Genomic DNA, 13,116 nt, shown 5'->3' with positions numbered 1-13,116 from the left:
ACTACCCGTAAACGCAGCATGCGACCCATCCTCTGCTGTTGTGAATGGTTTCTGTCGTGGTAGCCCGAGGCAGACGATAGGTATAGGCAGACGACAGTTCGCGGCAGACGACAGTTCAGGATCTTACTTGGATCTTACTTTTTCAGTGAGCTTTGGAGTTGGCATTTGTTCCGGACTTTCGGATATCTTAAAAAATGGCAAGTGTTTTTGGTGCTGCGGCTATACCGTTCATTGCGTGCATCGCGCTCCTGTTGGCGGAATCCCTGCAGATCCTGTCTTTCGCTGCACCATACTGGGCGTCGGATCAGTTCGGTTCCTTTGGATTATGGCGTCATGTGAAGTGTGTCGGAGGTTCGAACATCGACTGCTACCAGTACGAGTACCCATGGCACGTGGACGGTGAGTGATTGTGTGTATGCTTCTGTAACAGGGGGCGTGCGGTAGTGTTGATCTTTGTTGTTGAAAGAAACATTATTGTCAAACAAACGCTACCTCCTGCCAACATTAGATGAAATATTTGTTCAATTTAAAACATATGTCCTTCTTTGACTTGTTTCTTTTATAAATTTATTAATTAGCTCAGTGGATATACTACCTCACTATCACAGCTTTGTGTTTTAACTGATTCGTGTTTCAATTTGAACAAGTGAAAAAAATGTAGCTATTGTTATTTTAACATTCCCGTGAGATACACCAGTACTGTTGACAGATATAACCTGAAGATCCTCCCACTCTGTGGACTATTATACCTTTGTACAAGCTGTCTAATACGCCCCAAATCTCATGGCGTTTTTCACGACGCTTGCATATTTTCAAGCATCGTCACGGGTCAACGGTCTGTCGTGTGCTATGAAAGGGGCGTTCGTGTAATCTGGTGTGCCGCTGATCACTCAGAAAGTTACAGAGGGTATGTCTGCCTTTGCCACAAACGACCTGCTTGTTTCGCCAGTGCGCTCATGTTGGTGTACGTCTTGATGTTTACCCCCTTCCCTCCCTTGGTGTTGAACCTCACCACTGAATAACTATCCCCGGGCCTTTGGTGCACCACGAGAGATGCAGCAGGTTCTAGCGTGTAGACAAGCCCTTTCCGTCATCACAAGAAATCTCAGATAAAAGCAGGGTGCATTGAACGAGTTCGACTATATCATAAGAATGTGTTATAGTTATCAAATAGTGATGTTATCAGGTGTTCGCCAAACATTTAGCGCATCCTGCTCCGGCGGCCAGTAAGGATGTAGTATTTAGTCATGTAGGTGTCTGATGGCGGTGTTCACCCGGCGGCACAGTAAGGATGTAGTATTTAGTCATGTAGGTGTCTGATGGCGGTGTTCACCCGGCGGCACAGTAAGGATGTAGTAGTTAGTCATGTAGGTGTCTGATGGCGGTGTTCACCCAGCGGCACAGTAAGGATGTAGTATTTAGTCATGTAGGTGTCTGATGGCGGTGTTCACCCGGCGGCACAGTAAGGATGTAGTATTTAGTCATGTAGGTGTCTGATGGCGGTGTTCACCCGGCGGCACAGTAAGGATGTGGAATTTAGTCATGTAGGTGTCTGATGGCGGTGTTCACCCGGCGGCACAGTAAGGATGTAGTATTTAGTCATGTAGGTGTCTGATGGCGGTGTTCACCCAGCGGCACAGTAAGGATGTAGTATTTAGTCATGTAGGTGTCTGATGGCGGTGTTCACCCGGCGGCACAGTAAGGATGTAGTATTTAGTCATGTAGGTGTCTGATGGCGGTGTTCACCCGGCGGCACAGTAAGGATGTAGTATTTAGTCATGTAGGTGTCTGATGGCGGTGTTCATCCGGCAACACAGTAAGGATGGGGTATTTACTCATGTAGGTGTCTGATGACAGTGTTCACCCGGCGGCACAGTAAGGATGTAGTATTTAGTCATGTAGGTGTCTGATGGCGGTGTTCACCCGGCGGCACAGTAAGGATGTAGTATTTAGTCATGTAGGTGTCTGATGGCGGTGTTCACTAAGGATGTCCTTATTAGAAATATATGCATGGTTATGTATTTAATAGTGGATGACGCCACAACACTTCCTGTTGACATGGGAACTAGCAGAATTCGCCCCTTCTAATAGCGCCATCATACACTACCACCTTGTGCATGTAACACGGGCCATACGTGGCCACCTGGGCACTAGCCTTGCTCCAAGGCTGTACTAAAAGATACGCTATGGATGCGTAGTAATTTGATCCTCCTATGCAAGTCTAAATAGGAGGACAGTAACGATTCCAGTCTCTTTTGGGGACGACTTGTTCTTATTATTTTTATAATCTAGTAATTTGGATTTAAACTAATAAGTTTTTCCTTAGAGACTTGTGCAAGTCTATCTGGGCACTTGTAGCATCTCTTGTGTTGAACACAACTGGAATCTATTAGGGCTATTATTGTAGCTGTGGTACTTCTTGGGCCATTTAGTATGGTGCTATACGTCTTGTCTTGCCAGAGGCGGTCTCAGTGTGCACGATATTTCATTCACCGGACATGTCGACATGCCGATTCATTAATGGGGCGCGTGTCCAATTATCCTGTGATCGGCAGCCGTTAACGATGACATACGTCCAGGCTTTGAAGCACGGCTTGTGTCTTGGCAAACATATAAATAACGGACAATCGTCAGATTAGAAGGGCAAGGCAGGATCCGGAGATGTATTGCACATAATTAAGACTTTGTTTCAAATGTAAAATAATTTAATTCAATCGAGACTTCTTATGATTCTCATTCCTGGGGTGTTGTAAATAAGTTGAACTCCATAACCTCCATAACCCCATAACCTCCATAATATATGGTCAGTGCCCTACAATGTTTGTTTGTTTGTTTATTTGTTTGTTTGTTTTGTTTGTTTGTTTGTTTGTTTAACTCCGCACTCGGCAATATTCAAGCTATATTACGCCGGTCTGTACATAATCGAGTCTGGACCAGACAATCCAGTGATTGACATCATGAGCAACTATCTACGCAATCGGGATACGATGATATGCATCAACCAAGTCAGCGAGCCTGACCACCCGATCCCGTTAGTGGTAGATATAAAAGTTGATGTCAATTACTGGATCGTCTGGTCCAGACTCGATTAATCACAGACCGCCGTCATATAGCTGGAATATTGTTGAGTGCGACGTTAAACAACAAACAACAAACAAACTCTGTATCAAATCGTCAAGTCGTGGGGCAGCTGTGTTTATGGTCCAGACTGCCATCACCACGGCAACACGTGGGCGATGTTGCCACCCTGGGGTCGGAAGTATTTCACATGTTGTGATTCATGAAAGTACAGCTATTTCCAACCGGCTATTGTGACGGCCGGCATTCCAACATGCTCCTCTGGGCGAGGTCGACATATTTCCTTATTCACAGCTGCATTGTCACCCTGCCATACCCATCCGCCATCTTTTAAACACCTACACTACACTACCATCCTACCCACAACACCTACACTACACTACCATCCTACCCACGACACCTACACTACACTACCATCCTACCCACGACACCTACACTACACTACCATCCTACCCACAACACCTACACTACACTACCATCCTACCCACAACACCTACACTACACTACCATCCTACCCACAACACCTACACTACAACCCTACACAACCCCTCACCCCCACCACCACCACCACCACCACCCCCTCCATATTCACAACACCTACACTACACTACCATCCTACCCACAACACCTACACTACACTACCATCCTACCCACAACACCTACACTACAACCCTACACAACCCCTCACCCCCACCACCACCACCACCACCACCCCCTCCATATTCACAACACCTATACTACACTACCATCCTACCAACAACACATACACTACAACCCTACACAAAACAAACTTTGGATTATACAGAACGTCAGAATCAGGAAAAAACATGTAATTCATTTGTTAAAATAGGAAGCAGTCCTTGTACCACATTTACAAAATAGGAAGCAGTCCTTGTACCACATTTAAGAAATAGGAAACAGTCCTTGTACCACATTCGAAAATAGGAAGCAGTCCTTGTACCACATTTAGAAAATAGGAAGCAGTCCTTGTACCACATTTGAAAATAGGAAGCAGTCATTGTACCACATTTAGAAAATAGGAAGTAGTCTTTGTACCACATTTAAAAAATAGGAAGCAGTCCTTGTACCACATTTGAAAATAGGAAGCACTCCGTGTACCACATTTAGAAAATAGGAAGCAGTCCTTGTACCACATTTGAAAATTAGGAAGCAGTCATTGAACGAACATATTTACCAAGTTCGTTTCTCTCAACTGAAATCTAAGCATCTACGTCTCAGCTAACTGTGTTAACCTTTCCGTTTACGTAATTTTTTAAAACATTTGTAACAACACTTGAACACGCTGCATAACATATCCGAGGTAGCGCGCGTTTGTGTCTGTGAACAAACATCGACAAGGCGCTTGCCCTAGACGCGCACCTTGCATCACACCCACCGGCTCGACAACCTCTTGGCTGGTCGGGGCTATTTTGAAAGTAATTATTAAGGTATTTACACAGCTTCTGTAAACGTGGCTTAGAGAAGTTTTTATGTTTACCAAGAGTGTAAAATAGTCTAACAGCATTAAAACAGGTAACTGACATTACCAAATACTTCAAAACCTGCGACATCATCTCTCGATCAGGAGTGTGTACAGACTGGATGTGTATGCACACAACCAGACAACAAGTCAGCGAGATCATGCGTATTGTGATCGAGCGGGAGTGGTTTTAAAGGGTAAGGGGTATTCCTTCGCATGAAGTATCAAGCGTCTAGAGTGTATCTAGCATGGAACATCCGTGCAACAAAAGACCGTTAATCAGGAAATCGCGGCTTCGGGAAGATACCTGTCGGGAAGGTCTACAGACATAAAGGGACATTACTCCATACAGTGATTCATTCATCCGGTTCGATAATCCACACAATGTCGCTGAGAACTGCACAGTCCGGATTATAAGGGTTTCACTGTATACGGTGGCTCCGTGTGTGTGCGTCAGTCCTTGACGGCTGTGTAGGACTGCGTGCTGAGCCCTCCGGGCCGGTGGTTGTTCCAGTCAGTGGTCAGTGAACCATGATTACTGTCAGTAACGTGGACCATGATTACTGTCAGTAACGTGGACCATGATAACTGTCAGTAACGTGGACCATGATTACTGTCAGTAATTTAGACCATGATTACTGTCAGTAACTTGACCCTTGATTACTGTCAGTAACGTGGACCATGATAACTGTCAGTAACGTGGACCATGATTACTGTCAGTAATTTAGACCATGATTACTGTCAGTAACTTGACCCTTGATTACTGTCAGTAACTTGGACCTTGATTACTGTCAGTAATTTGGACCATGATTACTGTCAGTAACTTGGACCATGATTACTGTCAGTAACTAGGACCATGATTACTGTCAGTAACTAGGACCATGATTACTGTCAGTAACTAGTACAATGATTACTGTCAGTAACTAGGACCATGATTACTGTCAGTAACTAGGACCTTGGTTACTGTCAGATACTTGGACCATGATTACTGTCAGTAACTAGTACCATGATTACTGTCAGTAACTTGGACCATGATTACTGTCAGTAATTTAGACCATGATTACTGTCAGTAACTAGTACCATGATTACTGTCAGTAACTTGGACCATGATTACTGTCAGTAACGTGGACCATGATAACTGTCAGTAACTAGGACCATGGTTACTGTCAGTAACTAGGACCATGATTACTGTCAGTAACTAGGACCTTGGTTACTGTCAGATACTTGGACCATGATTACTGTTAGTAACTAGGACCATGATTACTGTCAGTAACTAGGACCATGATTACTGTCAGTAACTAGGACCATGATTACTGTCAGTAACTAGTACCATGATTACTGTCAGTAACTAGGACCATGATTACAATCAGTAACTAGGACCTTGGTTACTGTCAGATACTTGGACCATGATTACTGATAGTAACTAGGACCATGATTACTGTCAGTAACTAGGACCATGATTACTGTCAGTAACTAGGACCATGATAACTGTCAGTAACTTGGACCATGATTACTGTCAGTAACTAGTACCATGATTACTGTCAGTAACTAGGACCATGATTACTGTCAGTAACTAGGACCATGATTACTGTCAGTAACTTGGACCACGATTACTGACTTAGCCACCAGTGTGTCCTGTCCCATCTGCAGACAGTGAGAGTGAGTGAGTGAGTGCACCAAGATGATTACTGTCAATAACTGAGCCACAAGGTCCTGTCAAGAGATGGGAATTAAACAAGAACGTCCACTTGCCCGAATAGTGATATGATTATATCATCCCCCAAACCGCCTGTCCCTTAGGATACCTTGAACAATTGTTAACTGGTCCGGGGTATTGCAATTTGTCATCCCTGCTTGGAGTGAGCGAGTGTGGTTTTACGCCGCTTTTAGCAACATTCCTGCAATATCAAGGCCGGGACAAAAGATATGACCTTCACACAATTTACCCATTTGGGGAATCGACCCCGGCACTTTGGCATGACGAGTGACCGCTTTATCCACTAGGCTTCCACCCCCTGGCTACTGGGATAGAGTGTAAAGGTGTGGTGCATATGGTTATCTTCATCGCTGTTCTTTGTTTAGTTGTTTACCTTTTACGACACTTACAGTGACACTTACTCCAGTTACATCACGACATGGCAGTTTGTTGTGTCAGGAAAGCCTGAATTTATGCAGCTGTTAGATGTTGACCGCTTTGGGGAAACTCACGCGCAGAGGCATGGTGCTGACAAACCTAGAAGCGTTATTCGGGATTCGAACCTACAAGCATAGTGTTCTGGCAAGGCAGGTACAGGTTTAAGCACAGGGACTTTGATGGAATAGAAACCAATCCTATTTCTCGTCAAACTTTGATCAAAGTTTGATGACGTTGATTTAATTTAGCGAATCAGACTTCAAGAAACATTTACCCCTTTTCAACCGGAAGTGCATAGAGTCAAGTCAAAATGAGTCAACAATTATGGACTGACGAGATGTTGGAAGAAATAATTGATTTGTTTCAACAACGAGCAGCCATTCTCGGGACCAAATATGCCTTCGCCTATACCGACACCGCCAACATGACAATAAACAAAATACATATGACAACAGCAAACAATTCTTCGTCAGTAGCTTCCACCTTGGCAAGATAATTCCCACCAAAACTTTGACGGCCTGTCAAAAACTTTGATGAGTGTAACAGCCTAACTTGGACCAGAAAAACTTGGTCAAAGTTTTCTTTGACCAAGTTTTGATCAAAGTTATTGATAGTGTAACATTGTAGATATCACTGCAATGAAATTGCATCACAATGCTTTGAAAACCATTGTGACGTCATTGTTACATGACGTCACAATCAAATGACATCCCAATGAAGCTACTGAAGCTGTTAGCAGTACTTTTTACACTTCAGACACTGTTTATTACTATCTAAAAACTGAAAAGGTTGGAAGAATGATGTTGGATGCTAAATAATATCTCACCCTCGTGTCTTTTGATATCAAATATATCAACACTCGTTGGTAAAAGTGGAAAACCTTCTCAACAAACCTTGGAGTTTTTCCACTTTTATCAACTCGTGTTGATATATTTGCTATTAAAAGACACTCTATATCTCAATACTGATTAGTATTTAGGGGCATTAACATCATTAATCATACGTGTGCATGCATCCCGTGTCTATTTTGGACAGTAAATATATTTGTTTGTTGCTTGTTTAACGCTGCACTCAGCAATATCGCAGCTACATGACGGCGTCTGTAAATAATCGTGTCTGGACCAAACAATCAAGTGATTGTCATCGTGATCATCGATCAACGCAATTGGTATACGATGACTTTCCGATCCCATAAGTCGCCTCATACGAAGTTTATTTTTTTATGATGATGATTTAACTGACCTATCACATGTGAACGTTCATTTGCAAATCTTGTGTCATGGAGTTTTAATGATAAATACAACATAACTGTCATTTAACCACGCAATGTATTTGTAATAATAGCGCTTTGAGCAAACCCCTGTGTGGTGTGGAAAAATTCGCAGTATATATGGACCCGAGAAATCGTCACCTCCCCACCTACACCTATGTACATCGCCATTGATGGGAGTTCTGTGTGTCGATCGGGGCAACGAATGTTAACAGCCGACGTGTCAGCCCCGTGATAGTGGCTATTGTCACGCAGCTCTTGGGGCTGGGGGCTGGGGGTTGGGGAGCTGTGATAGGATATAGTTAACATATGTATATAAACTAGTGTCCAAAAGAAACGATACCACCTGTTTGCAACGACATAAAAGAAAAACTAAACAATGCAGAAGTTTAGGATTGGTTTTATGCTTTTGAGAAATCCTTTCACAACATCTGTACAAAAATTTCATTTCAATAAAATCTGTACAACCAATATGACAAGCCTTTAAAGATGGGTGGGGTCGAAAAATGAACATTTCGTTAGAGCACTGATCACAGAAACAACGGGAAATGTCTCACCACACGTCTCAAAGTCAAGTCAGTAGCGGGTATGTCCACCGTGAGCATCAATACATGCCAGAACACGCCTACGGACTGATGACGTCAAACGTCTGATGACGTTGGGAGTGATGCGTTGCCATTCCTCGAGGAGACATCGTTCCAAGTCCTGGACGTTGACTGGAGGCACACGGCGACGTCGGATTTGCCGATCGAGGTGGTCCCATAAGTGCTCGATGGGATTCATGTCCGGTGAACATGCGGGCCATGGCAAAACCTGTACGTTGGCGTTGGCAAGGAAGTTCTGTGTCAATCTTGCTGTGTGAGGCCTTGCATTGTCATGTTGGAAAAGGAGTCCACGAGGCTGTTGCTGAATAAAGGGCACCACAACAGGCCGTAGGATGTCATCAAGATAACGCTGTGCATTCAGGTTTCCACGAATTACGACAAGCATCGTTTTGACGTCACCACATATGCCACCCCAAACCATTAACCCTCCACCTCCAAACGGCCGGACCTGTTGGATACAGTTAGGCGCCAAACGTTCACCAAATCGTCGGTATACAAGCTGCCGTCCATCGTTTCTGAAGATGAGGAATCTGCTCTCATCAGAGAACATAACACGTGCCCAGTCCCGCCGTTGCCAACGTCGAACTCGCCTGGTCTAGATCAGTCTGTTGTTCCGGTGTCGAGGCGTCAGGAGCGGTCCGCGGTAGGGATGACGTGGCCGGATACCATACTGCCGTAGTCTCCTGTAGACGGTCTGTCGACTGATCCTGTGTCCCAGTGCTGTAGCCGCCGTGGACGTCGCTGTTACGGTGCGGTTCCTCAGGTGTAATACCCGGATGTAACGATCTTCACGGGGCGTGGTTACTCGTGGTCTTCCACTCCTGGGCCTGTCTGACGTCTGACCTGTCTGACGTAACCGCTGCATCAACCCTGTGATAGTGATGCGTGCGCAGCCCAACCTTCTGGCGACGTCGACGTGTGACGCTCCTTGTTGGACCATTCCAACGGCTCTCTCTCTCTCGATGGCTGTCAAACGTGGCATATCTTGTGTTCTTTTTGTTGCTGTGATATCAACGTGTCTGATCAGCCGTTTTATACAGTTTTTATGCACGTGCAGAACATGCTAGAGAGGGAAATGTCACTTTCACGAAATTTACGTTTTTTCCCGGAAGTGATCACGTGTTCTCGGTATTTTTTATCGACTATGCTGTGTTTGGGATGTGCAATACGAATTGGCATGTTTTCATACTAGACAATTCACTTAGTAAAAACCAATTTTGAAAATAAGTTGGTATCGTTTCTTTTGGACACTAGTTTATAATGTACTGCCTTACGTGACACGCTCGATGTTCGTTTGTCTGAATATATGGCAGGTTTGTTTAAACCTGCTAAATCAATGAAATAAACTTTATGTAGGTGATGAAGTCATAACAAGATGATGATGATGATGATGATGGTGATGATGATGATGATGAATATGATGATGATGACGACGACGACGACAATGATGATGATGATGATGATGATGATGTGGAAACTGGACTTCTACAGTCTCAGGAAGAGGAAATTCAGGCTTTCCTCCACAAAAGTTGACACGCCGTCAAATACCAGTAGCTGAAATATTGTTCAGAATGTTGTTAAACCCAGTTACCTCACTCACTATCTCACATGTTGAAAAGAACCTGTGAAGATCCGAGGTAGAATAGGTCTTGAGCAACCTATGCTTGCCGTAAAAGGCGACTATGCTAGTCGTAAGAGGCGACTAAACGGATCGGATGGCCAGGCTCGCTGAATTGGTTGATGCATTTCATCGATCCCAATTGTCTGGATCGATTCTCATGTTGTCAATCACTGGATTGTCTGGTCCATACTCAATTCTTTACAAACCGCCGTCATATAACTTGAATATTGTTGAGTGCGGCGTTAAACAACAACAAACAAATTCCATACACACGATATGTCATATAATAAGGTTATTAATCTAAAACTCATCTGCCCTCCGACATTCAGATAACACCATGATCAATACTCCCAACAAGGTGTACGAATCAGAGTAAAGGTCAACACCTGGCCACACCCATGTCTGTTTACCCCCGAACCCGCCACACCTGTCCATCCCTTCATTGTACCCCTGTGCCACCCGTCAAGCACCCGTCCACCCAGTGTACTCACAGTGTACCTACAGGGTGTGTTTGTCTAGAGGAGATCCAATTGACGCTGGATAGATCTCCTTAACACCGACAACGCTGCTTTGTGTAACAATGTTTATTCATGAGACATGAAGTGACTGCCGGCAAACGAGACAATTACTGCACGTAATACCACGGCGTTAGCCAATCCCGGATACACAACAGTCCAAGTAATCAAGCACCTGACAGAAACATCAATACATATAACCAACTGACATTCGGGGATCTCTGAAGTTTTAATCCTATATCCTTTTGAATCATTACGAAAGTGATTTCCTTTTGCATATACACAACATAAATTTGATAGTTAAAGTTTCTTGAATAAAAGTAATAATTTTGTGATATTCTAGGATTAAATCATTTCTTGTGTCCCCCGCCGAGATATTGCTGGAATATTGCTACAAGCGGAATAAAACAATACTCACTCACTCACTCACTCTAGGGTTAAATCGCCATGTGTTTTACCTTTCTATGTTATATCTGTGTTAGCTGATCAACGAATAACTAACTGCCCTCAATTGATGCAAATCAACTATGCACTAGCTGCCCACCCATGCTAATCAACCAATCACAATCTGTCCCTCTATGCTAATGAACTTATCACTATCTGCCTCTCCATGCTAATCAACCAATCACAAGCTTCCCCTTAATTCATTCTCATCAATCAATCACTAGCTGCAACTACATGCTAATTAACCATTGCTGCTGTCTCTACATCTCCAGTGTGTGTCTTCCTCTTGATTTTTTCAGCGCTGTTGAGCACCGTATGATGGAAATTAGGCGCTATGCAAATTAACTACTATTAATTTTATTAGCGGTCCCTCCATGCGATTCAACCAATCACTAGCTGTCCCTTCATCTCAATCAACCAATCACGATCTGCCCCGTCATGCCAATAAACCAATATAAAATAGCCAATCACAAGCTGCTTCTCCTTGCTAATGAACCAATCACTAGCCGCCCGATCATGCTAACCAACCCCCCCCCCCCCCCCCCCCCTCTATTCCTGCTAAACGCGGCATTAATAACATTCACGAATATCCACCAAGAACATTGATACATATTGCTTTATGGCGGTATAGCGATATACCACTGATGTAGCATCAGCTCATTCACACAAACCTTTTACAGGAACAACCATACAGTATAATGACAACCGGCATTGTCAACTAGAAACCGGTTGTAACCCTGGTTGTTCAAGGGCATGTCATGTTGTCAGCTTCAAACAGAGATACAAGGCTGTAAAACAACCGTAAACTAAAAATGGGATTTCGTTCTTTTAAAAGTTCTATGCGAAAAACTGTTGTTTGAGATGGGCGTGACATCACAGCTAGTGTCAGTGGGTATATTTGCGCTACCGTGAGTCACGACTACACCTGCTTCTGTGCGCCGTAACTGTTGTACATCAACGTCAGCTTGAGCTCTGTGAACTGATTCTATCTGTGTGTGAAACTCGCGTTATAACAGAGGTCCAAATATGACTACATTGTTCGTGGGATTGACTTGAAATGAAGTTTTAATTGTGTAAACGACTATTAAGCCTGTATTAATGTGTTTTCAAGTCGGCTTACATTAGTTATGTGTTTATATTTGTCACAACCACAGAGCGATCACGTATTCGTCTATAGAAGTAGCATAAGTAAATGGCCTTGTGTTCAAAGTAACAATTGATATACCATAAAAGTAGGGTGTCATGTTTCCTGCGCGCACCTGTCCTGTTGGAGTGCTTAAAAAGAGACCTGAGAAATTATTTGCACCTGTTGTGTTACGGAGTCTGATTGCACCTGTTGTGTTACAGTGTCTGATTGCACCTGTTGTGTTACGGTGTCTGATTGCACCTGTTTTGTTACTGTGTCTGAGTACACCTGTTGTGTTACAGTGTCTGAGTACATCTGTTGTGTTACGGTGTCTGATTGCACCTGTTTTGTTACAGTGTCTGAGTACACCTGTTGTGTTACGGTGTCTGAGTACACCTGTTGTGTTACGGTGTCTGATTGCACCTGTTGTGTTACGGTGTCTGATTACACCTGTTGTGTTACAGTGTCTGATTGCACCTGTTGTGTTACGGTGTCCGATTGCACCTGTTGTGTTACGGTGTCTGATTGCACCTGTTGTGTTACAGTGTCTGATTGCACCTGTTGTGTTACAGTGTCTGATTGCACCTGTTGTGTTACGGTGTCTGATTGCACCTGTTAAGTTACAGTGTCTGATTGCACCTGCTCTGTCACTGTGTCTGATTGCACCTGTTGTGTTACGGTGTGTCAAGACGGACCAGTTATTTGAAACGCCACTGGCTGGAATGTGAAGGGTACAGTTTCTATGCTGCTAGAACGGAATGTGCACAGTTTGTTTTGTAGCCATGCTAATGCTGCATGCTGCTTTGATGCTTGTGGTAAGAGGCGACTAACGGGATCGGCTGG

At 43.8% G+C, this 13,116-nt stretch overlaps 1 protein-coding gene across 1 annotated transcript in view; it reads left to right on the top strand.

Annotated features, from left to right (window-relative positions):
- The window catches only part of LOC124116815, a 32,799-nt gene continuing 19,683 nt past the window's right edge, over nt 1-13,116 (top strand). The window contains exon 1 of the mRNA XM_046478341.2: nt 1-399. Within this exon, the coding sequence (XP_046334297.1) occupies nt 195-399 (205 nt within the window). The 5' untranslated portion in view covers nt 1-194. The remainder of the gene's footprint in view (nt 400-13,116) is intronic.

The sequence above is a fragment of the Haliotis rufescens genome, unplaced genomic scaffold, assembly GCF_023055435.1.
Source record: "Haliotis rufescens isolate VD_foot unplaced genomic scaffold, xgHalRufe1.0.p SCAF_72, whole genome shotgun sequence".
NCBI lineage: Eukaryota > Metazoa > Mollusca > Gastropoda > Lepetellida > Haliotidae > Haliotis > Haliotis rufescens.
Note: the sequence above shows the minus strand (reverse complement) of the source record. Positions and strands in the feature narration are given on the sequence as shown.